This window comes from Palaemon carinicauda, chromosome 17 (assembly GCF_036898095.1).
Source record: "Palaemon carinicauda isolate YSFRI2023 chromosome 17, ASM3689809v2, whole genome shotgun sequence".
Lineage (NCBI taxonomy): Eukaryota > Metazoa > Arthropoda > Malacostraca > Decapoda > Palaemonidae > Palaemon > Palaemon carinicauda.
In genome coordinates this window covers 111317082-111342245 of record NC_090741.1, presented here as the reverse complement: position 1 = coordinate 111342245, position 25164 = coordinate 111317082, and the positions used below count along the sequence as shown (strand labels likewise).

The 25164-nt window shown below is 42.2% G+C and overlaps 2 protein-coding genes and 1 long non-coding RNA gene across 3 annotated transcripts; 2 read left to right on the top strand and 1 right to left on the bottom strand.

Annotated features, from left to right (window-relative positions):
- Nucleotides 1–8935: 8935 nt before the first annotated feature.
- On the top strand, nucleotides 8936–12115 carry LOC137656522 (serine-rich adhesin for platelets-like). Its single transcript, XM_068390695.1, has 3 exons — nucleotides 8936–9886; nucleotides 10828–11273; nucleotides 11812–12115. Exons 1-3 carry the CDS (start codon nucleotides 8936–8938, stop codon nucleotides 12113–12115), a joined length of 1701 nt encoding a protein of 566 aa, XP_068246796.1.
- Nucleotides 12116–19741: 7626 nt separating this feature from the next.
- LOC137656521 (serine-rich adhesin for platelets-like) lies at nucleotides 19742–22793 on the top strand. Its single transcript, XM_068390693.1, has 2 exons — nucleotides 19742–20769; nucleotides 22661–22793. The coding sequence occupies exons 1-2, from the start codon at nucleotides 19742–19744 to the stop codon at nucleotides 22791–22793; spliced, it is 1161 nt and encodes a 386-aa protein (XP_068246794.1).
- A 376-nt stretch (nucleotides 22794–23169) lies between these two features.
- Nucleotides 23170–24316, bottom strand: LOC137656163 (uncharacterized). The gene is made up of 2 exons (XR_011046963.1): nucleotides 23911–24316; nucleotides 23170–23371 (listed from the first exon to the last, which is right to left on the bottom strand). It is a non-coding gene; the product is annotated as an uncharacterized lncRNA (long non-coding RNA).
- Nucleotides 24317–25164: the final 848 nt, after the last annotated feature.

The window sequence follows — 25164 nt, the reverse complement described above, 5'->3', positions numbered from 1 at the left end:
TTGCCATCGCCATTGCCATTGCCATAGACATAGACATAGCCATAGCCATAGCCAGAGACATAGACCTAGCCATAGCCATAGCCATAGACACACATAGCCCTAGCCATGGGCCATAGACATAGCCATATCGATAGCCATAGCCATAGCCTTAGCCATAGCCATAGCCATAGACATAGCCATAGCCATAGCCATAGACATAGCTATAGCCATAGACAGACATAGCCATAGCAATAGCCATAGCCATAGACATAGACATGAACATAGCCATAGCCATAGCCATAGACATAGCCATAGCCATAGCCATAGACATAGCTATAGCCATAGACAGACATAGCCATAGCAATAGCCATAGCCATAGACATAGACATGAACATAGCCATAGCCATTGCCATCGCCATTGCCATTGCCATAGACATAGACATAGTCATAGCCATAGCTATAGACATAGACATAGCCAGAGCCAGAGCCATAGACAGAAATAGCCATAGCCATAGCGATAGACATAGCCATATCGATAGCCATAGCCATAGCCTTAGCCAAAGCCATACCCATAGACATAGCCATAGCCATAGAGAGACATAGACATAGCCATTGCCATAGCCATAGCCAAACATAGACATAGCCATAGCCATACATATAGACATAGACATAGCCATAGCCATAGCCATAGACATAGACATAGTCATAGCCATAGCCATAGACATAGACATAAAAATAGCCAGAGCCATTGCCATCGCCATTGCCATTGCCATAGACATAGATATAGCCATAGCCATAGCCAGAGACATAGACATAGCCATAGCCATAGCCATAGACAGACATAGACATAGCCATAGCCATAGACATAGCCGTATAGTTAGCCATAGCCATAGCCATCGCCATAGCCATAGCCATAGACATAGCCAGAGCCATAGAGAGACGTGAACATAGCCATAGCCCTAGACAGACATAGCCATAGCCATAGACATAACCATATCGATAGCCATAGCCATAGCATTAGCCATAGTCATAGCCATAGACATAGCCATAGCCATAGAGAGACATAGACATAGCAATAGCCTTAGCCATAGCCATAGAGACATAGCCAAAGACATAGCCATAGCAATAGAGAGACATAGCCATAGCCATAACCATAGCCAGACATAGACATATCCATAGGCATAGACATAGATATAGCCATAGCCATAGCTAGATCCATAGACATTGACATATCCATAGCTATGGCAATGTTTATGTCTGGCTATGTCTAGCCAGACATAAACATTGCCATAGCCATACACTGAGACATACCCAGACATAAACATAGCCATAGCCATACACATAGACATAGACTAAGACATAGCCATAGCCATAGCCATTGCCAAACACAGACATAGCCATAGCCAAACACATAGACATAGACATAGCCATAGCCATAACCATAGACATAGAAATAGCCATAGCCATAGCCATAGACAGACATAGCCATAGCCGAGCCATAGACATACCCATAGCCATAGCCATACCCATAGCCATAGCCACAGCCATAGCCACAGCCATAGCCATAGACATAGATATAATAAGCCATAGCTATAGTCATAGCCATAGAAAAAGCCATAGCCATGAACATGGATATAGCCATAGCCATTAGCCATAGACATAGGCATAGGCATAGCCTAAGCCTCAGCCATAACCATAGCCATAGCCATAGACATAGCCATAGCCATACCCATAAATATAGCCATAGACATAGTCATGGACATAGACTTAGCCATAGCCATAGACATAGCCATAGCCACAGCCATAGACATAGCTATAATCATAGCCATAGCCATAGCCTACATAGCCAAAGCCATAGCCATAGACATAGTCATAGCCATAGCCATAGCCATAGACATAGATATAGCCCTACAGATAGATATAGACATAGCCATAGACATAGACATAGCCATCGATATAGGCAGAGCTATAGCAATATACATAGCCATAGACATAAATATAGCCAGAGCTATAGCCATAGTCAAAGCCATAGCCATAGCCATAAACATAGCCATAGCCATAGCAATGGCCATTGAAGTAGCCATAGCCGTAGCCATAGATGTAGCAGTAGCCGTAGCCATAGCTATATGATGTAGCCGTAGCCGTAGCTGTAGCCATAGCCATAGCCATAGCCATAGACATAGACATAGCCATAGCTATAGCCATAGATATGGCCAGAGCCATAGCCATGGCCATAGACATAGCCATAGCCATAGCCATAGCTGTAGCTGTAGCCATAGCCATAGCCATAGCCATAGACATAGCCGTAGCCATAGACATAGACATAGCCACAGCCGTAGCCATAGACATAGACATAGCCATAGCCATAGCCATAGACATAGCCAGACATAGACATAGCCATAGCCATAGACATAGACATACATCAAGACAGAAACATAGCCTTGGCCATAGCCATAGATATTGCCATAGTCATAGCCATAGCCATAGCCATAGTCAAAGCCAAAGCCATAGACATAGACATAGACATAACCATAGCCATAGACATACCCATAGACATAGCCATAGCCATAACCATAGACATACACATAGACATAGCCAAAGCCATAGACATAGCCATAGCAATAGCCATGGTATACTTAGCCATAGCCATAGCCATAGACATTGCCATAGCCATAGCCATAGCCATAGACATGAACATAGCCGTAGCCATAGCTATAGCCATACACATAGACATAGACATAGCCATAGACATAGACATAGCTATACCCATAGCCATAGACATAGACATAGATATGGCCATACACATAAACATACCCATGGCCTTAGCCATAGACATAGCCGTAGCCATAGACAAAGACATAGCCACAGCCGTAGCCATAGACATAGACATAGACATAGACATAGACATAGCCATAGCCATAGACTTAGACATAGCCAGACATAGACATAGCCATAGCCATAGATATAGACATAGACATAGACTAAGACATAGCCATTGCAGTAGCCATAGCCATAGACATTGCCATAGTCATAGCCATAGCCATAGCCAAAGCCAAATCCATAGACATAGACATAGACATAATCATAGCCATAGACATACCCATAGACATAGCCCTAGCCATAACCATAGACATACATATAGACATAGCCATAGCTATAGACATAGCCATAGCAATAGCCTTGGTATACCTAGCCATAGCCATAGCCATAGACATTGCCAGAGCCATAGCCATAGTCATAGACATGAACAAAGCCATAGCCCTAGCTATGGACATTGCCATAGCCATAGACATAGACATAGCCATAGACATAGCCATAGATTTAGACATTGACGTAGTCATAGACGTAGTTATAGACATTGACATAGCCGTAGCCATAAATATAGACATAGCCATAGCCATAGACATAGACATATACATAGACTAAGACATAGACTTAGCCTTAGCCATAGCCATAGACATTGCCATAGTCATAGCCATAGCCATAGCCAAAGCCAAAGCCATAGACATAGACATAGACATAACCATAGCCATAGACATACCCATGGAAATAGTCATAGCCATAACCAGAGACAAACACATAGACATAGCCATAGCCATAGACATAGCCATAGCAATAGCCATGGTATACATAGCCATAGCCATAGCCATAGACATTGCCATAGCCATAGCCATAGACATAGACAGAGACATAGCCATAGACATAGACTTAGCTATACCCATAGACATATACATAGACATAGATATAGCCATAGACATAAACATAGCCATGGCCTTAGCCATAGCCTTAGTCATAGACATAGATATAGACAGAGCCATAGCCATAGCTATATCCATAGTCCTAGCCATAGACATAGCCATAGCTGTAGCCATAGCCGTAGCCGTAGCTGTAGCCCTAGCTATAGCCATAGCCATTGATATAGCCGTAAACTTAGCCGTGACCGTAGCTGTAGCCATAGCCATAGCCATAGACATAGCCTTAGCCATAGCCATAGCCAGACATAGATATAGACATAGACTTAGACATAGAGATAGCCATAACCATAGCCAGACATACCCAGAGCCATAGCCATAGACATAGACATAGCCATAGCCATAGATATAGACATAGCCATAGACATAGCCATAGATTTAGAGAGAGACGTAGTCATAGACATAGACATAGCCAGAGCCAGAGACATAGACATAGCCATAGCCATAGACATAGATGTAGCCGTAACCGTATCCATCGCTGTTGCCGTTGCCATCGCTGTTGCCGTTGCCATCGCTGTTGCCGAAGCCATAGCCGTAGCCGTGGACATGGATATGGACGTGTACGTAGCCATACCCATAGCCATAGCCATAGACATAGACATGGACAAGGACATATAATATGGCTATAGACATATCTATAGCCATAGCCATAGCCATAGCTTAAGACATAGATATAGCCATAGCCATAGCTATAGCCATAGCCATAGCCATAGCTGAAGACATTGACATAGCCAGAGCCATAGCTATAGACAGAGCCATAGCCATAGACATAGACATAGCCATAACAATAGACATAGCCATAATCATTTCTATAGCCATAGCCATAGCATCCCTAGCCATAGCCATAGACATAGACATAGCCAAAGATATAGACATAGCCATAATATAGACAGAGCTATAGCCATAGCCATAGCCATAGCCATAGACATACACATAGCCAGAGCTATAGCCATAGTCATAGCCATAGCTATAGACATAGACATAGACAGAGCCATAGACATAGACTTATTCATAGCCATAGCCAAAGCCATAGCCATTGACGTAGCCATGGCTGTAGCCATAGACATTGCCATAGCCATAGCCATAGCTATAGACATAGACATAAACATAGACATGGACCTGGCCATGGCCATGGTTATAGACATAGACATAGCCATAGCCATAGCCATACCCAGACATAGACAGAGACATAGATGTAGCCAGAGCCATAGCCATAGCTATGTCTATGTCTATGGCTATGGCTATGGCTATGTCTATGTGTATGTCTATGGTTATGGCTATGGCACTGTCTATGGGTATGTCTATGGCTATGGTTATGTCTATGTCTATGTCTATGGCTTTGGCTTTGGCTATGGCTATGGCTATGACTATGGCAATGTCTATGGCTATGGCTATGGCTATGTCTATGTCTATGTGTAGGGCTATGGCTATGTATACAATGGCTATGTATATGTCTATGTCTATGTCTATGGCTGTGGCTATGTCTATGTCTATGGCTACGGCTACGTCTATGGCTACGGCTACGGCTACAGATATGGCTATGGTTATGTTTTTGGCCATGGCTCTGGCTATGACCATATCTATGGCTATGACTATGGCTATGTCTATGTCTATGGCTATGGCTATGGCTATGGCTACGGCTACAGCTACAGTTATGGCTACGGCTACATCATATTGCTATGGCTACAGCCATGGCTACAGCTACGGCTACATCTACAGCTACGGCTATGGCTACTTCAATGGCTATGGCTATGGTTATGTCTATGGCTATGGCTATGGCTATGACTATGGCTCTAGCTCTGGCTATATGTATGTCTATGGCTATGGCTATGGCTATGTCTATGTCTATGGCTATGGTCATGTCTATGTCTATGACTATGGCTATGTCTATGTCCATAGCCATGGACATGTCCTTGTCCAAATATATGGCTATGGATATGGCTATGTCCACGTCCATGTCCACGGCTACGTCTACGGCTTCGGCAACGGCGATGGCAACGGCAAAGGCAATGGCTACAGCTACGGCAACATCTATGGCTATGGCTTTGTCTATGGCTATGTCTATATCTTTGGGTGTGGCTATGGCTATGTCTATGTTTAGATATGGCTATGGCTATGTCTTAGTCTATGTCTATGTCTATGTCTATGGCTATGGCTGTGTCTATGACTATGGCTATGTCTATTTCTATGGCTCTGGCTATGGCTATGGCTATGTCTATGACTATGCCTATGGATATATGTATGTCTGGCTATGGCTAAGGCTATGGCTATGACTACGTCTTTGTCTAAGTCTATGGCTATGTCTATGGCTATGTCTATGGCTATGGCTATGTATATGTCTATGGCTATGGCTCTGGCTATGTCTGGCTATGGCTCTGGCTATGTCTGGCTATGGCTTTGGCTATGGCTATATCTCTTTGTATGTCTATGTCTATGTCTATGTCTGGCTATGGCTATGGCTAAGGCTATGTCTATGGCTATGGTCTGGCTACAGCTACGGTTATGGCTAATTCTACGGCTATATATCTGGTTATGGCTATGGCTAGGGCTACGGCTACGGCTATGGCTACAACTATGGCTATGTCTATGGCAACTGTTATGGATATGGCTACGGCTGAGTCTATAGTTATGGCTATGTGTATGTCTATGTTTCTGGCTAAGGCTATGGCTAAGGCAATGGCTCTGTTTATATCTATGGCTATAACTATGTCTATGTCTATGGCTATGGGTATAGCTATGTCTATGTCTATGTCTATGTCTATGGCTATAGCTATGGCTATGGCTAAGTTCATGTCTATGGCTATGGCTATGGCTATGTCTATGGCAATGTCTTTATCAATGGCCTTGGCTATGTCTATGGCAATGTCTATGTCAATGGCTATGGCTATGGCTAAGGCTATGGTTATGGTTTCCTATATCTATGTCTAAGGCTATGTCTATGTCTATGGCTATGTCTTTGTCTATGTCCATGGTTATGCCTATGACTATGGCTATAGCTATGGCTCTGGTTAAGTCTATATCTCTGTCTATGTCTATGGCTATGGCCATGGCTATGGCTATGTCTATGGCTATGGTTCTGGCTATTGCTATGGCTATGGCTATGGTTTTGGCTATAGCGCTGTCTATGGCTTGTTATGTCTATGTCTATGGCTATGGCTGTCTATGGCTATGGCTATGGCTACGTCTATATATTTGGCTATGGCTCTGTCTATGGCTATGTCTATGGCTATGGCTATGGGTATGTCTATGGCTCTGGCTATGGCTATGGCTATGGCAATTGCGATGGCTATGTCTATGGCTATGACTATGTTTATGTCTATGGCTATGTGTGTCTATTGCTATGGCAATGGCTATGGTGATGTCCATGTCTATGGCTCTGGCTATGGCTATGTCTATGGCTACGGCTATGGCTATGTCTCTCTTTGGCTCTGGTTATAGTTATTGCTATGGCTATGGCTAAGGCCCTGTCTATATCTATGGCTATGGCTATGGCTATGGCTCTGTTTATATCTATGGCTATGTGTATGTCAATGTCCATGTCTATGGCTATGGCTATGGCTATGGCTCTGTTTATATCTATGGCTATGTGTATGTCAATGTCCATGTCTATGGCTATGGTTATGGCTATGTCTATGGCTATGGCTCTGGGTATGTCTGTCTATGGCTATGACTATGGTTTTGGCTATGACTATAGCTAGGGTTATGTCTATGTTAATGGCTATGGCTACGTCTATGTCTATGTGTACGGCTATGGTTATGGCTATGTCTATGTCTATTGCTATGTCTCTGTCTATGTTTATGGATATGGCTATGGCTATGGCTATGTTTATGGCTATGGCTATGTCTATGTCTATGTCTATGGCTATGGCTATGTCTCTATCTATGGCTATGGCTATGTCTATGTGTATGGCTATGGCTGCGATTATGTCTATGTCTTTGGCTATGGCTATGGCTATGGCTATGTCTAATGGTATGGCTTTGGCTATGGCTATGGCCCTGTCTATATCTATGGCTATGGCTATGGCTCTGTCTATATCTATCGCTATGTCTATGTCAATGTCTATGGCTATGGCTATGGCTATGGCTATGGATGCCATGGTTATGGCTATGTCTATTTCTTTGTTTATGGCTATAGCTATGGCTCTGTCTTTGGCTATGGCTATGGCTATGGCCAAGTCTATGTCTTCAGCTATGGCTATGGCTATGTCTATGTCTTTTTCTATGGGTATGTCTATGGCTATGGCTATGGCTATGGCTATGCATATGGCTACGGCTATGGCTATGGCTATGTCTATGTGTATGGCTATGGCTATGTCTTTGTATATGTCTATGTGTCATGCTATGGTAATGGCTATGTCTATGGCTATGGCTATCTCTATGGCTATGGCTATGACTGTGGCTATGGCTATGTCTATGTTCATGTCTATGGCTAAGGCTATGTCCCTGGGTATGGCTAATACTATGGCTATGGCTATGGCTATGTCTATATCTGTCTATGGCTATGGCTATGGCTATGAATATGTCTCTGGTTCTAGCTCTGGCTCTGACTATGTCTATGGCTATGTCAATGTGGCTATGGCTATGTGGCTATGGCTATGGCTATAGCTATGGCTCTGGCTATGTCTACGGCTACTGCTATGGCTACTGCTATGGCTACAACTACGGCTACGGCTATGGCTTTGGCTACGTCTATGACTATGGCTAAGGCTATGGCTCTGGCTATGTCTCTGACTACATCTATGGCTATGGCTATGGCTATGGCTATGTCTTAGTCTATGGCTATGGCTATGGCTATGGCTCTGGCTATGTTTAGGGCTATGACTATGGCTATGTCTATGTCTATGGCTATAGCTATGGCTATGTCTATGGCTATGTCTAGGGCTATGGTTATGGCTATGTCTATGGCTCTAGTTATGTCTATGTCTATATCTATGGCTATGGCTAAAGGCTATGGCTTTGGCTATGGCTATGTCTGTGGCTACGTCTATGTCTATGTGTATGGCTATGGCTATGTCTATGTCTATGGCTCTGTCTATGGCTAAGGCTATGTCTATGGCTATGGCTGTCAATGGCTATGGCTATGTCTATGGCTATGGCTATGTCTCTGGCTAAGGCTATGTCTCTGACTATGGCTATGGCTATGGGTATGGCTACCTCTATGGCTCTGACTATGGTTATGGCTATGTCTGTCTATGTCTAAGGCTATGGCTATGTCTATGTCTATGGCTAAGGCTATATCCATGGTTATGGGTATGGCTATGGCTATGGGTATGAATATTGCTATGGCAATGTCAATGTCTATGGCTATGGCTATGGCTATGGCTATGTCTAAGTGTACGTATTTGTCTATGGCCATGTCTATATCTAAGGCTATGGCTATGTCTATGTGTATGTCTATGTCTATGGCTAATGTTATGTCTATGTCTATGTCTATGTCTATGGTTAGGCTACATCTACAGCTAACGGCTACAGCTAAGGCTACGGCTACGTGCTGGGCTACGGTTACGGCTACGGCTACAGTTACGACTATGGCTACAGCCACGGCTATGGCTACATCTATGGCTATGGCTATGTCTATGTCTATTTCTATGGCTATGGCTACATCTATGGCTATGGCTATGGCTATGGAAATGTCTATGTCTATGACTCTGTCGATGGTTATGGATATGTCTATGGCTATGGAAATGGCTATGTCTATGTCTATGGCTATGTCTATGCCTATGGCTAAGGCTATATCCATGGTTATGGGTATGGCTATGGCTTTGGGTATGAATATTGCTATGGCAATGTCAATGTCTATGGCTATGGCTATGGCTATGGCTATGTCTAAGTGTACGTATTTGTCTATGGCCATGTCTATATCTAAGGCTATGGCTATGTCTATGTGTATGTCTATGTCTATGGCTAATGTTATGTCTATGCCTATGTCTATGTCTATGGTTAGGCTACATCTACAGCTAACGGCTACAGCTAAGGCTACGGCTACGTGCTGGGCTACGGTTACGGCTACGGCTACAGTTACGACTATGGCTACAGCCACGGCTATGGCTACATCTATGGCTATGGCTATGTCTATGTCTATTTCTATGGCTATGGCTACATCTATGGCTATGGCTATGGCTATGGAAATGTCTATGTCTATGACTCTGTCGATGGTTATGGATATGTCTATGGCTATGGAAATGGCTATGTCTATGTCTATGTCTATGGCTATGACTATGTCTACGTCTATGTCTATGGCTCTTTCTATGGCTATGGCTTTGCCTATGTGGCTATGGCTATGGCTCTGGCTATGTCTAGGGCTATGGCTATGGCTATGTCTATAGCTATGACTATGGTTACGGCTATGGCTATGTTTATGGCTATGAATATGGCTATGGCTTTGTCTATGGCTATGGGTATGACTATGTCTGTCTATGGCTATGGCTTTGTCTATGGCTATGTCTATGTCTAAATCTATGGCTAAATCTATGGCTATGTCTATGTGTATGTCTATGGCTATGGCTATAGCAATGTCTATATCTATGGCTATAGCTATCGCTATGTGTGGCTATGGCTATGGCTATATCTATGTCTATGTCTATGTCTGGCTATGGCTGTGGTTATGGCTATGGCTAAGGCTATGGCTATGTGGTTATGGCTATGGCTATGGCTATGCCTATGGCTATGGCTATAGCTACGGCTATGGCTATGACTACGGCTATGGCTATGTCTCTGGATATGGCTATGTCTATGTCTATGTCAATGTGGCTATGGTTATGGCTATGGCAATGTCTATGGCTATGGCTATGGCTATGTCTATGTCTATGGCGAAGGCTATGGTTATATCTATATCTATATCTATAGCTATGGCTATGGCCATGGCTATGTCTATTGCTATGGCTATGGCTGTCTATGGCTGTGGCTATGGCTATGGCTTTTTCTATGGCTATGGCTATGTCTATGGCTATGTGTATGGCTATGGTATTGGCTATGTGTATGGCTATGGCTATGGCTAATGGTATGTCTATGGGTAGGGCTATGGCTATGGCAATGGCAATGGCAATAGCAATAGCTAATGCTATATCTATTGTTATGTCTATGGCTATGGCTACAGCTTTGGCTATGGCTATGGCTATGTGGCTATGGTTATGGCTATGGCTATGTCTATGGCTATGGCTCAGGCTATATCTATGTGGCTATGGCTATGACTATGGCTATGACTATAGCTATGGCTATGGCTATGTTTATGGCTATGGTTATGTCTATGGCTATGGCTATGGCTATGGCTATGTCTACATCCTTGGCTATGGCTACAGTTATGGCTACGGTAATGTCTATGGCTATGGCTATGGCTATGGCTATGTCAACAGGTATGACTACGGCTATGTCTATGTCTATTGCTATGGCTATGGCTATGTCTCTGTCTATGGCTATGGCTATTGCTATGTCTATGGCTATGACTATGTCTATGTCCATGGCTATGTTGATGACTATAGCTATGGCTATGGCTATGTCTATGTCTATGTCTTTGGCTATGGCTACATCTATGTCTATGTCTATGTCTAAGGTTATGGCTATGGCTAAGTCTATGTCTATGTTTATGACTATGGCTATGTCTATGTCTATGGCTATGGCTATGGCTATTTCTATAGGTATGGCTATGGCTATGGCTATTTATATCTATGTGTATGGCTATGGCTGTCTATGGCTATGGCTATGTCCATGGCTATGGCTATGGCTATGTCTAAGGCTATGGCTATGGCTATGGCTAGGGGTATGTCTATGGCTATGGCTATGTCTCTGGCATTGGCAATGGCAATGGCGATGGTAATGGCTATGGATATGTCTAAGTTTATGTCTATGGCTATGGCTATTGCTATGGCTATGTCTCTCTATGGCCATGGCTATATCTATGGCTATGGCTATGGCTATGGCTATCTGTATTGTTATGTCTATGGCTATGGCTATGGCTATGTCTGTCTATGGCTTTTGCTATGGCTATGTCTATATCTATGTCTATGGCTATGGCTACTGTTCTGGTTAAGGCTATGGCTATGTCAATGTCTATGCCTATGTCTATGTCTATTTTTATGGCTAGATCTCTGTCTATGTCTATAGCTATGGCTATGGCTATGTATATTGCCATGTCTATGGCTATGTCAATGTCTATATGTATAGCTATGGATATGGCTATGGGTATGTCTATGTCTATGGCTCTGGGTATGTCTATGTCTATGGCTATGTCTATGGCTATGTCTATGGCTATGGGATTGGCTATCTCTATGGCTATGGCTTCGGCTCTGTTAATGGTTATGGCTATGGCTATGGCTATGTCTTTCCATGGCTATGGCTATGGCTATGTCTTTTTCTATGGCTACAGCTACGGCTACGGCTACGGATAGGGCTACGGCTTTGGCTGTGGCTCTTTCTATGGCTATGGCTATGGCTATGGCTATGTCTCAATCTATTTCTATGGCTATGGCTATGGCTATCTCCATGGCTAAGGCTATGGATATGGCTATGGCTCTGGCTAAGTCCATGGCAAGGCTATTTCTATGACTATGGCTATGGCTATTGCTATGTCTATGTCTTTGGCTATGACTATGGCTATCTCTATGGCTAGGGCTATGGCTATGGCTATGGCTATGACTATGTCTACGGTTCCGGCAACGGCTACGGCTATGACTACAGCTACGGCTATGGCTACAGCTATGGCAGTGGCTACAGCTACGGCTATAGCTACGTCTTTGGCTATGTCTATGGCTATTGCATGGCTATGGCTATGGCTATGGATAACTCTATGTCTATTGCTATGTCTATGGCTATGGCTATGGCTATGTCTACATCTATGTCTCTGGTTATGTCTATGTGGGTATGGCTATGGCTATGTCTATGTCTATGGCTATGGATATGGCTATGGCTATGGCTATGGCTATGTCTATGTCTATGGCTATGGCTACGGCTATGGCTACTACCATGGCTACATCTAAGTCTATGGCTATGGCTATGGCTGTCTATGTCTATGGCTATGGCTATGTCTATGGCTCTGGCTATGGCTATGGGTATATCTCTGTCTATGTCTATGGCTATGGCTATGGCTATGTGTATAGCTATGGGTATGGCTATGTCTATGGCTATGGCTATGGCTATGTTCATGTCTATTGCTATGACTATGGCTATGTCTAAGTCTATAGCTATGGCTATGGCTATGGGTCTGTCTATATCTATGGCTATGTCTATGTCCATGGCCATGGCCAAGTCTATGTTTATGTCTATGGTTATGGCTTAGGCTCTGGCTATATCTATGGCTATGGCTATGTCTACGTGTATGTCTATGGCTATGGCTATGTCTAAGGCTATGGCTATGTCTATGTCTATGGCTCTGGCTATGGCTATGTCTATGTCTTTGTCTATGGCTATGGCTATGGCTATGGCTCTGTCTCTGTCTATGTCTATGAATATATCTATGGCTATGTCTATGTCTATGTCTAACACTATGGCTATGGCTATGGCTATGGCTATGTCTATGTGTATGGCTACGGCTATGGCTATGGCTTTTATGGCTATGGCTTTTATGGCTATAGCTTTTATGGCTATGGCTATGGCTATGTCTATGGCTATGGCTATGGCTCTGTGTATGGCTATGGCTATGTCTATGTCTATGCCTATTGCTTTGTCTATGTCTGTGGCTATGGCTATGTCTATGTCTATGGCTAAGGCAATGTCTATGGGTATGGCTATGACTATTGCTATGGATCTGGCTCTGTCTATGGCTATGGCTATGATTATGTCTCTGGTTCTGGCTCAGGCTCTGGCTTTGTCTATTGCTATGTCAATGTGGCTACGGCTATGTAGCTATGGCTATGTTTATGGCTATGGCTTTGGCTATGTCTACGGCTACTGCTATGGCTACGGCTATGGCTACAAATACAGCTACGGCTATGGCTATGGCTACGTCTATGGCTATGGCTATGGCTATGGCTCTGGCTATGTCTATGTCTATATCTATGGCTATGGCTATGGAAAAACTTTTTTACTTGAAATCATGCAATGATATACAAATTAATGGTGACAGGGTAAATTAAAGAAATCGTTTAATTTATATTTAATTACAACAGTCAAAATGAAATAGAAAATTTATAACCGAGTAAAATAAAATTTAATCCCTTTGCTTGAGAGAATCCTTGTCCTTTGTGCACTGTAACCCTTCCAAACCGTGCTATATTCTTGGAGAGATGACCTTACGCCAGACACCACTCCAGCACAACATGGTCACCACTGAATCTTTCCATAACCTGACAATACAATGAAATATCTATAATAGAGGTCATGGCCATCTATGGTTTAGACTAAGGCGTAAGCCTTAAATGTTTTTACTTAAATGTAAATATATAAAATGTAATAAATTAGATAGCAAAGACCGTAATATCCTTAGTATTTAGCTAGGTTTTAGACTAGCCTGATACAAATATAAAGTTATTTACTAGGTTAAATGCCTAGCTTAAAGTTTAGTAAAAGTTTTTTCCAGTGCTTAGTCTACTTAGCCAATATGTAAGCAAGCTCAATAGCCCAGTCTCAAGTTTTTAGAAGTTTTTTAACGTTAATATATAAAAGAACTGAGTTACTCGTTAGCTTAACCTCTGATACTTAAACCTCGTTGAGTTTTACAAAAGTTCACAAGAAAATAACACTTATAACAATTATCAAGTTCCTTCTAAATATCACGAACTATCAGGTAATATTTTATAGGACGTGCAAGTTAGGTTAATGAACCGACAAAGTTCATATATAAGCAATTTGAAAATCGACTGAAACACGCGTAAATGTAACTCGATTCTTACCTCCAAACTGCTAAAAACCCGTCTCCTTTCTCTCCCCAAATCCTTCGGTAGTTTTGTTGAATTTCGCCTTCATCGTCAATAGTAGCTGTCCTCGGCAAACTTCTTAATAGTAAATCTTCATATTAATTATACCATTAAACTCTGTCATCCATGAAGACTATAAGCAGATCGGCTGATACACAAAAAACATGTAGGAGTGTTCAACAACAGGTCCTGTCGTTCTGGTCTTCGAGTCACAACTGCTATTCTGCGTTTTGGCAGTTATATCGTCACCTCTTCTTCGAGACATTATATGGTCTCCTCTGCTAAACTTTGTTATTTCGTTTATAGCTTTGGGTTTGAAAAGGTTAATCAAGAAAACATTTATCATGAATCAGCCAAATTAACTTTTTGAACATGAACTTTAGCCACAATAAAGTAATAATAGTAAATCTAAATAGCTAATTACAACTTGGTGATTACGATTCATGAGAAGTAGAAGGAACTCAAAACATAAACTCCTAAATCCCATGCTTAACAAGAAACAAAATATTTTAAAAGGTATCCGGGAGTTTATGTAAATAAAAGAGAAATAACATACTGTCAAGTAAACAATAAATGTGAAATATATCTGATATATTTTGTATAATGGCTATGGCTATGGCTATGTCTTCATCTATGACTAAGGCTTTGGCTATGGCTCTGGCTATGTCTATGGCTATAGCTATGGCTATCTCTATGAATATGGCTATGGCTATGTCTACGTTTATGTCTATGGCTATGTTTACAAGTACGTCTATGGCTATGGCTATGGCTATGTTTATGGCTATGGCTATAGGTATATCTATGGCTATTGTTATGGCTATGGTTATATCTATTGCTATGGCTATGGCTATGTCTCTGGCTAAGGCTATGTCTATGGCTATGGCTATGGCTATGGCTTTGTCTATGGCTATGGCTATGGTAATGGCAATGGCATTGGCAATGGCTAAGGCTATGTCTATGTCTATGTCTATGGCTATGCCTGTCTATGGCTATGGCTATGGCTATGGCTAGGTCTATGGCTATTGCTATGGCTATGGTTATGCTATATCTATAGCTATGGCTCTGGCTATATTTATGGCTATGGCTATGGCTATATCTTTCTATGGCTATGGCTATAGTTATGGCTATGGCTATGGCTATGTCTATGGCTATGGCTATGGGTATGGCTATGGCTAAGGCTCTGGCTAAGTCTATGTCTATGGCTATGTCTATGTCTATGTCTATGGCTCTGGCTATGGCTATGGCTATGGCTATGTTTATGGCTATGGCTATGTTTATGTCTATGTCTATGGCTATGGCCAGGTTTATATCTATGGCTATGGCTATGTCTATGTCTATGGCTATGGCTATGACTATGTCTATGTCTATGTCTATGTCTATGGCTATGTCTAATGCTATGGCTATGGCTATGGCTATGGCCCTGTCTATATCTATGCCTATGGCTATGGCTATGGCTCTGTCTATATCTATGGCTATGTCTATGTCTATGTCGATGGCTATGGCTATGGCTATGGATGCTCTGGCTATGGCTATGGCTATGGATGCTCTGGCTATGGCTATGGCTATGGCTAGGTCTATGTCTATGTCTATGGCTATAGCTATGTCTATGTCTATGTCTATGGCTATGGCTATGTCTATAGCCATGGCCATATCCATGTCAATGTCCATGTCTATGTCTATGTGTATGGCTGTGGCTATGTCTATGGTTATGTCTATGTCTTCAGGTATGGCTATGGCTATGTCTATGTCTATGTCTGTTTATGGCTATAGCTATGGCTATGTCTATGCTTATGGCTATGGCTATGGTTATGTCTATGGCTATGGCTATGGCTATGGCTATGTCTATGTCTATAGCCATGGCCATATCCATGTTCACGTCCACGCCCACAGCTATGGCTACGTCTACGGCAATGGCGACGGCAACAGCGACGGCTACGGCTACGGTTACGTCTATGGTTATGGCTATGGCTATGTCTATGTCTATGTCTATGGGTATGGCTATGGCTATGTCTATGTCTGGCTATGGCTATGTGTTAGTCTATGCCTATGTCTATATTTGTTGCTATGGCTATGTCTATGTGTGGCTATGGCTATGTCTATGTCTATGTTTATGGCTATGGCTATGGCTATGTCTATGTCTATGGCTATGGCTATGCCTATGTATATGGCCCTGGCTATGGCTATGGATATGTCTATTTCTATGGCTATGGCTATGGCTATGGACATATCTATGTCTGGCTATGGCTATGGCTATGGCTCTGTCAATGTCTTTCTATGGCTATGGCTATGGATATGGCTATATCTATGACTATGTGTATGTCAAAATCTTTGGCTATGTCTATGTCTATGGCTATGTTTATTACTTTGGCTATGTGTATGTCTATGTTTATGGCTATGGTTATAGCTATGGCTATGTCTGGCTATGGCTATGGCTATGGCTAAATCTATGTCTATGTCAATGGGTATGTCTATGTCGGGCTATGGCTATGGCTAAGGCTATGTCTATGGCTATGGTCTGGCTACAGCTACGGTTATGGCTAATTCTACGGCTATATATCTGGTTATGGCTATGGCTAGGGCTAGGGCTACGGCTATGGCTACAACTATGGCTATGTCTATGGCAACTGTTATGGATATGGCTACGGCTGAGTCTATAGTTATGGCTATGTGTATGTCTATGTTTCTGGCTAAGGCTATGGCTAAGGCAATGGCTCTGTTTATATCTATGGCTATAACTATGTCTATGTCTATGGCTATGGGTATAGCTATGTCTATGTCTATGTCTATGTCTATGGCTATAGCTATGGCTATGGCTAAGTTCATGTCTATGGCTATGGCTATGGCTATGTCTATGGCAATGTCTTTATCAATGGCCTTGGCTATGTCTATGGCAATGTCTATGTCAATGGCTATGGCTATGGCTATGGCTATGGTTATGGTTTCCTATATCTATGTCTAAGGCTATGTCTATGTCTATGGCTATGTCTTTGTCTATGTCCATGGTTATGCCTATGACTATGGCTATAGCTATGGCTCTGGTTAAGTCTATATCTCTGTCTATGTCTATGGCTATGGCTATGGCTATGGCTATGTCTATGGCTATGGTTCTGGCTATTTCTATGGCTATGGCTATGGTTATGGCTATAGCGCTGTCTATGGCTTGTTATGTCTATGTCTATGGCTATGGCTGTCTATGGCTATGGCTATGGCTACGTCTATATATTTGGCTATGGCTCTGTCTATGGCTATGTCTATGGCTATGGCTATGGGTATGTCTATGGCTCTGGCTATGGCTATGGCTATGGCAATTGCGATGGCTATGTCTATGGCTATGACTATGTTTATGTCTATGGCTATGTGTGTCTATTGCTATGGCTATGGCTATGGTGATGTCCATGTCTATGGCTCTGGCTATGGCTATGTCTATGGCTATGGCTATGGCTATGTCTCTCTTTGGCTCTGGTTATAGTTATTGCTATGGCTATGGCTAAGGCCCTGTCTATATCTATGGCTATGGCTATGGCTATGGCTCTGTTTATATCTATGGCTATGTGTATGTCAATGTCCATGTCTATGGCTATGGTTATGGCTATGTCTATTGCTATGGCTCTGGGTATGTCTGTCTATGGCTATGACTATGGTTTTGGCTATGACTATAGCTAGGGTTATGTCTATGTTAATGGCTATGGCTACGTCTATGTCTATGTGTACGGCTATGGTTATGGCTATGTCTATGTCTATTGCTATGTCTCTGTCTATGTTTATGGATATGGCTATGGCTATGGCTATGTTTATGGCTATGGCTATGTCTATGTCTATGTCTATGGCTATGGCTATGTCTCTATCTATGGCTATGGCTATGTCTATGTGTATGGCTATGGCTGTGATTATGTCTATGTCTTTGGCTATGGCTATGGCTATGTCTAATGGTATGGCTTTGGCTATGGCTATGGCCCTGTCTATATCTATGGCTATGGCTATGGCTCTGTCTATATCTATCGCTATGTCTATGTCAATGTCTATGGCTATGGCTATGGCTATGGCTATGGATGCCATGGTTATGGCTATGTCTATGTCTTTGTTTATGGCTATAGCTATGGCTCTGTCTTTGGCTATGGCTATGGCTATGGCCAAGTCTATGTCTTCAGCTATGGCTATGGCTATGTCTATGTCTTTTTCTATGGGTATGTCTATGGCTATGGCTATGGCTATGCATATGGCTACGGCTATGGCTATGGCTATGTCTATGTGTATGGCTATGGCTATTTATTTGTATATGTCTATGTGTGATGCTATGGTAATGGCTATGTCTATGGCTATGGCTATCTCTATGGCTATGGCTATGACTGTGGCTATGGCTATGTCTATGTTTATGTCTATGGCTAAGGCTATGTCCCTGGGTATGGCTAATACTATGGCTATGGCTATGGCTATGTCTATATCTGTCTATGGCTATGGCTATGGCTATGAATATGTCTCTGGTTCTAGCTCTGGCTCTGACTATGTCTATGGCTATGTCAATGTGGCTATGGCTATGTGGCTATGGCTATGGCTATAGCTATGGGTCTGGCTATGTCTACGGCTACTGCTATGGCTACTGCTATGGCTACAACTACGGCTACGGCTATGGCTTTGGCTACGTCTATGACTATGGCTAAGGCTATGGCTCTGGCTATGTCTCTGACTACATCTATGGCTATGGCTATGGCTATGGCTATGTCTTAGTCTATGGCTATGGCTATGGCTATGGCTCTGGCTATGTCTAGGGCTATGACTATGGCTATGTCTATGTCTATGGCTATAGCTATGGCTATGTCTATGGCTATGTCTAGGGCTATGGCTATGGCTATGTCTATGGCTCTAGTTATGTCTATGTCTATATCTATGGCTATGGCTAAAGGCTATGGCTTTGGCTATGGCTATGTCTGTGGCTACGTCTATGTCTATGTGTATGGCTATGGCTATGTCTATGTCTATGGCTCTGTCTATGGCTAAGGCTATGTCTATGGCTATGGCTGTCAATGGCTATGGCTATGTCTATGGCTATGGCTATGTCTCTGGCTAAGGCTATGTCTCTGACTATGGCTATGGCTATGGGTATGGCTACCTCTATGGCTATGACTATGGTTATGGCTATGTCTATGTCTGTCTATGTCTAAGGTTATGGCTATGTCTATGTCTATGGCTAAGGCTATATCCATGGTTATGGGTATGGCTATGGCTATGGGTATGAATATTGCTATGGCAATGTCAATGTCTATGGCTATGGGTATGGCTATGGCTATGTCTAAGTGTACGTATTTGTCTATGGCCATGTCTATATCTAAGGCTATGGCTATGTCTATGTGTATGTCTATGTCTATGGCTAATGTTATGTCTATGTCTATGTCTATGTCTATGGTTAGGCTACATCTACAGCTAACGGCTACAGCTAAGGCTACGGCTACGTGCTGGGCTACGGTTACGGCTACGGCTACAGTTACGACTATGGCTACAGCCATGGCTATGGCTACATCTATGGCTATGGCTATGTCTATGTCTATTTCTATGGCTATGGCTACATCTATGGCTATGGCTATGGCTATGGAAATGTCTATGTCTATGACTCTGTCGATGGTTATGGATATGTCTATGGCTATGGAAATGGCTATGTCTATGTCTATGGCTATGTCTATGCCTATGGCTAAGGCTATATCCATGGTTATGGGTATGGCTATGGCTATGGGTATGAATATTGCTATGGCAATGTCAATGTCTATGGCTATGGCTATGGCTATGGCTATGTCTAAGTATACGTATTTGTCTATGGCCATGTCTATATCTAAGGCTATGGCTATGTCTATGTGTATGTCTATGTCTATGGCTAAGGTTATGTCTATGCCTATGTCTAGGTCTATGGTTAGGCTACATCTACAGCTAACGGCTACAGCTAAGGCTACGGCTACGTGCTGGGCTACGGTTACGGCTACGGCTACAGTTACGACTATGGCTACAGCCACGGCTATGGCTACATCTATGGCTATGGCTATGTCTATGTCTATTTCTATGGCTATGGCTACATCTATGGCTATGGCTATGGCTATGGAAATGTCTATGTCTATGACTCTGTCGATGGTTATGGATATGTCTATGGCTATGGAAATGGCTATGTCTATGTCTATGTCTATGGCTATGACTATGTCTACGTCTATGTCTATGGCTCTTTCTATGGCTATGGCTTTGCCTATGTGGCTATGGCTATGGCTCTGGCTATGTCTAGGGCTATGGCTATGGCTATGTCTATAGCTATGACTATGGTTACGGCTATGGCTATGTTTATGGCTATGAATATGGCTATGGCTTTGTCTATGGCTATGGGTATGACTATGTCTGTCTATGGCTATGGCTTTGTCTATGGCTATGTCTATGTCTAAATCTATGGCTAAATCTATGGCTATGTCTATGTGTATGTCTATGGCTATGGCTATAGCAATGTCTATATCTATGGCTATAGCTATTGCTATGTGTGGCTATGGCTATGGCTATATCTATGTCTATGTCTATGTCTGGCTATGGCTGTGGTTATGGCTATGGCTAAGGCTATGGCTATGTGGTTATGGCTATGGCTATGGCTATGCCTATGGCTATGGCTATAGCTACGGCTATGGCTATGACTACGGCTATGGCTATGTCTCTGGATATGGCTATGTCTATGTCTATGTCAATGTGGCTATGGTTATGGCTATGGCAATGTCTATGGCTATGGCTATGGCTATGTCTATGTCTATGGCGAAGGCTATGGTTATATCTATATCTATATCTATAGCTATGGCTATGGCCATGGCTATGTCTATTGCTATGGCTATGGCTGTCTATGGCTGTGGCTATGGCTATGGCTTTTTCTATGGCTATGGCTATGTCTATGGCTATGTGTATGGCTATGGTATTGGCTATGTGTATGGCTATGGCTATGGCTAATGGTATGTCTATGGGTATGGCTATGGCTATGGCAATGGCAATGGCAATAGCAATAGCTAATGCTATATCTATTGTTATGTCTATGGCTATGGCTACGGCTTTGGCTATGGCTATGGCTATGTGGCTATGGTTATGGCTATGGCTATGTCTATGGCTATGGCTCAGGCTATATCTATGTGGCTATGGCTATGACTATGGCTATGATTATAGCTATGGCTATGGCTATGTTTATGGCTATGGTTATGTGTGTCTATTGCTATGGCTATGGCTATGGTGATGTCCATGTCTATGGCTCTGGCTATGGCTATTGCATGGCTATGGCTATGGCTATGGATAACTCTATGTCTATTGCTATGTCTATGGCTATGGCTATGGCTATGTCTACATCTATGTCTCTGGTTATGTCTATGTGGGTATGGCTATGGCTATGTCTATGTCTATGGCTATGGATATGGCTATGGCTATGGCTATGGCTATGTCTATGTCTATGGCTATGGCTACGGCTATGGCTACTACCATGGCTACATCTAAGTCTATGGCTATGGCTATGGCTGTCTATGTCTATGGCTATGGCTATGTCTATGGCTCTGGCTATGGCTATGGGTATATCTCTGTCTATGTCTATGGCTATGGCTATGGCTATGTGTATAGCTATGGGTATGGCTATGTCTATGGCTATGGCTATGGCTATGTTCATGTCTATTGCTATGACTATGGCTATGTCTAAGTCTATAGCTATGGCTATGGCTATGGGTCTGTCTATATCTATGGCTATGTCTATGTCCATGGCCATGGCCAAGTCTATGTTTATGTCTATGGTTATGGCTTAGGCTCTGGCTATATCTATGGCTATGGCTATGTCTACGTCTATGTCTATGGCTATGGCTATGTCTAAGGCTATGGCTATGTCTATGTCTATGGCTCTGGCTATGGCTATGTCTATGTCTTTGTCTATGGCTATGGCTATGGCTATGGCTCTGTCTCTGTCTATGTCTATGAATATATCTATGGCTATGTCTATGTCTATGTCTAACACTATGGCTATGGCTATGGCTATGGCTATGTCTATGTGTATGGCTACGGCTATGGCTATGGCTTTTATGGCTATGGCTTTTATGGCTATAGCTTTTATGGCTATGGCTATGGCTATGTCTATGGCTATGGCTATGGCTCTGTGTATGGCTATGGCTATGTCTATGTCTATGCCTATTGCTTTGTCTATGTCTGTGGCTATGGCTATGTCTATGTCTATGGCTAAGGCAATGTCTATGGGTATGGCTATGACTATTGCTATGGATCTGGCTCTGTCTATGGCTATGGCTATGATTATGTCTCTGGTTCTGGCTCAGGCTCTGGCTTTGTCTATTACTATGTCAATGTGGCTACGGCTATGTAGCTATGGCTATGTTTATGGCTATGGCTTTGGCTATGTCTACGGCTACTGCTATGGCTACGGCTATGGCTACAAATACAGCTACGGCTATGGCTATGGCTACGTCTATGGCTATGGCTATGGCTATGGCTCTGGCTATGTCTATGTCTATATCCATGGCTATGGCTATGGAAAAACTTTTTTACTTGAAATCATGCAATGATATACAAATTAATGGTGACAGGGTAAATTAAAGAAATCGTTTAATTTATATTTAATTACAACAGTCAAAATGAAATAGAAAATTTATAACTGAGTAAAATAAAATTTAATCCCTTTGCTTGAGAGAATCCTTGTCCTTTGTGCACTGTAACCCTTCCAAACCGTGCTATATTCTTGGAGAGATGACCTTACGCCAGACACCACTCCAGCACAACATGGTCACCACTGAATCTTTCCATAACCTGACAATACAATGAAATATCTATAATAGAGGTCATGGCCATCTATGGTTTAGACTAAGGCGTAAGCCTTAAATGTTTTTACTTAAATGTAAATATATAAAATGTAATAAATTAGATAGCAAAGACCGTAATATCCTTAGTATTTAGCTAGGTTTTAGACTAGCCTGATACAAATATAAAGTTATTTACTAGGCCTAGCTTAAAGTTTAGTAAAAGTTTTTTCCAGTGCTTAGTCTACTTAGCCAATATGTAAGCAAGCTCAATAGCCCAGTCTCAAGTTTTTAGAAGTTTTTTAACGTTAATATATAAAAGAACTGAGTTACTCGTTAGCTTAACCTCTGATACTTAAACCTCGTTGAGTTTTACAAAAGTTCACAAGAAAATAACACTTATAACAATTATCAAGTTCCTTCTAAATATCACGAACTATCAGGTAATATTTTATAGGACGTGCAAGTTAGGTTAATGAACCGACAAAGTTCATATATAAGCAATTTGAAAATCGACTGAAACACGCGTAAATGTAACTCGATTCTTACCTCCAAACTGCTAAAAACCCGTCTCCTTTCTCTCCCCAAATCCTTCGGTAGTTTTGTTGAATTTCGCCTTCATCGTCAATAGTAGCTGTCCTCGGCAAACTTCTTAATAGTAAATCTTCATATTAATTATACCATTAAACTCTGTCATCCATGAAGACTATAAGCAGATCGGCTGATACACAAAAAACATGTAGGAGTGTTCAACAACAGGTCCTGTCGTTCTGGTCTTCGAGTCACAACTGCTATTCTGCGTTTTGGCAGTTATATCGTCACCTCTTCTTCGAGACATTATATGGTCTCCTCTGCTAAACTTTGTTATTTCGTTTATAGCTTTGGGTTTGAAAAGGTTAATCAAGAAAACATTTATCATGAATCAGCCAAATTAACTTTTTGAACATGAACTTTAGCCACAATAAAGTAATAATAGTAAATCTAAATAGCTAATTACAACTTGGTGATTACGATTCATGAGAAGTAGAAGGAACTCAAAACATAAACTCCTAAATCCCATGCTTAACAAGAAACAAAATATTTTAAAAGGTATCCGGGAGTTTATGTAAATAAAAGAGAAATAACATACTGTCAAGTAAACAATAAATGTGAAATATATCTGATATATTTTGTATAATGGCTATGGCTATGGCTATGTCTTCATCTATGACTAAGGCTTTGGCTATGGCTCTGGCTATGTCTATGGCTATAGCTATGGCTATCTCTATGAATATGGCTATGGCTATGTCTACGTTTATGTCTATGGCTATGTTTACAAGTACGTCTATGGCTATGGCTATGGCTATGTTTATGGCTATTGCTATAGGTATATCTATGGCTATTGCTATGGCTATGGTTATATCTATTGCTATGGCTATGGCTATGTCTCTGGCTAAGGCTATGTCTATGGCTATGGCTATGGCTATGGCTTTGTCTATGGCTATGGCTATGGTAATGGCAATGGCATTGGCAATGGCTAAGGCTATGTCTATGTCTATGTCTATGGCTATGCCTGTCTATGGCTATGGCTATGGCTATGGCTAGGTCTATGGCTATCGCTATGGCTATGGTTATGCTATATCTATAGCTATGGCTCTGGCTATATTTATGGCTATGGCTATGGCTATATCTTTCTATGGCTATGGCTATAGTTATGGCTATGGCTATGGCTATGTCTATGGCTATGGCTATGGGTATGGCTATGGCTAAGGCTCTGGCTAAGTCTATGTCTATGGCTATGTCTATGTCTATGTCTATGGCTCT

Excerpts from the sequence above, each read along its gene's own strand:
- LOC137656522 (XM_068390695.1), top strand. The coding sequence starts at position 8,936 with ATGGCTATGTCTATGTCTATGGCTAAGGCTATATCCATGGTTATGGGT. Across the intron at positions 9,887-10,827 it reads TGTCTATGACTCTGTCGATG|CTTTGGCTATGGCTATGGCT; the intron begins GTTATGGATATG and ends CTATGGCTACAG. Across the intron at positions 11,274-11,811 it reads ACATCTATGTCTATGTCTAT|ATCTCTGTCTATGTCTATAG; the intron begins GTCTAAGGTTAT and ends TTTTATGGCTAG.
- LOC137656521 (XM_068390693.1), top strand. The coding sequence starts at position 19,742 with ATGGCTATGTCTATGTCTATGGCTAAGGCTATATCCATGGTTATGGGT. Across the intron at positions 20,770-22,660 it reads ATGACTATGTCTACGTCTAT|CTTTTATGGCTATGGCTATG; the intron begins GTCTATGGCTCT and ends TTATGGCTATAG.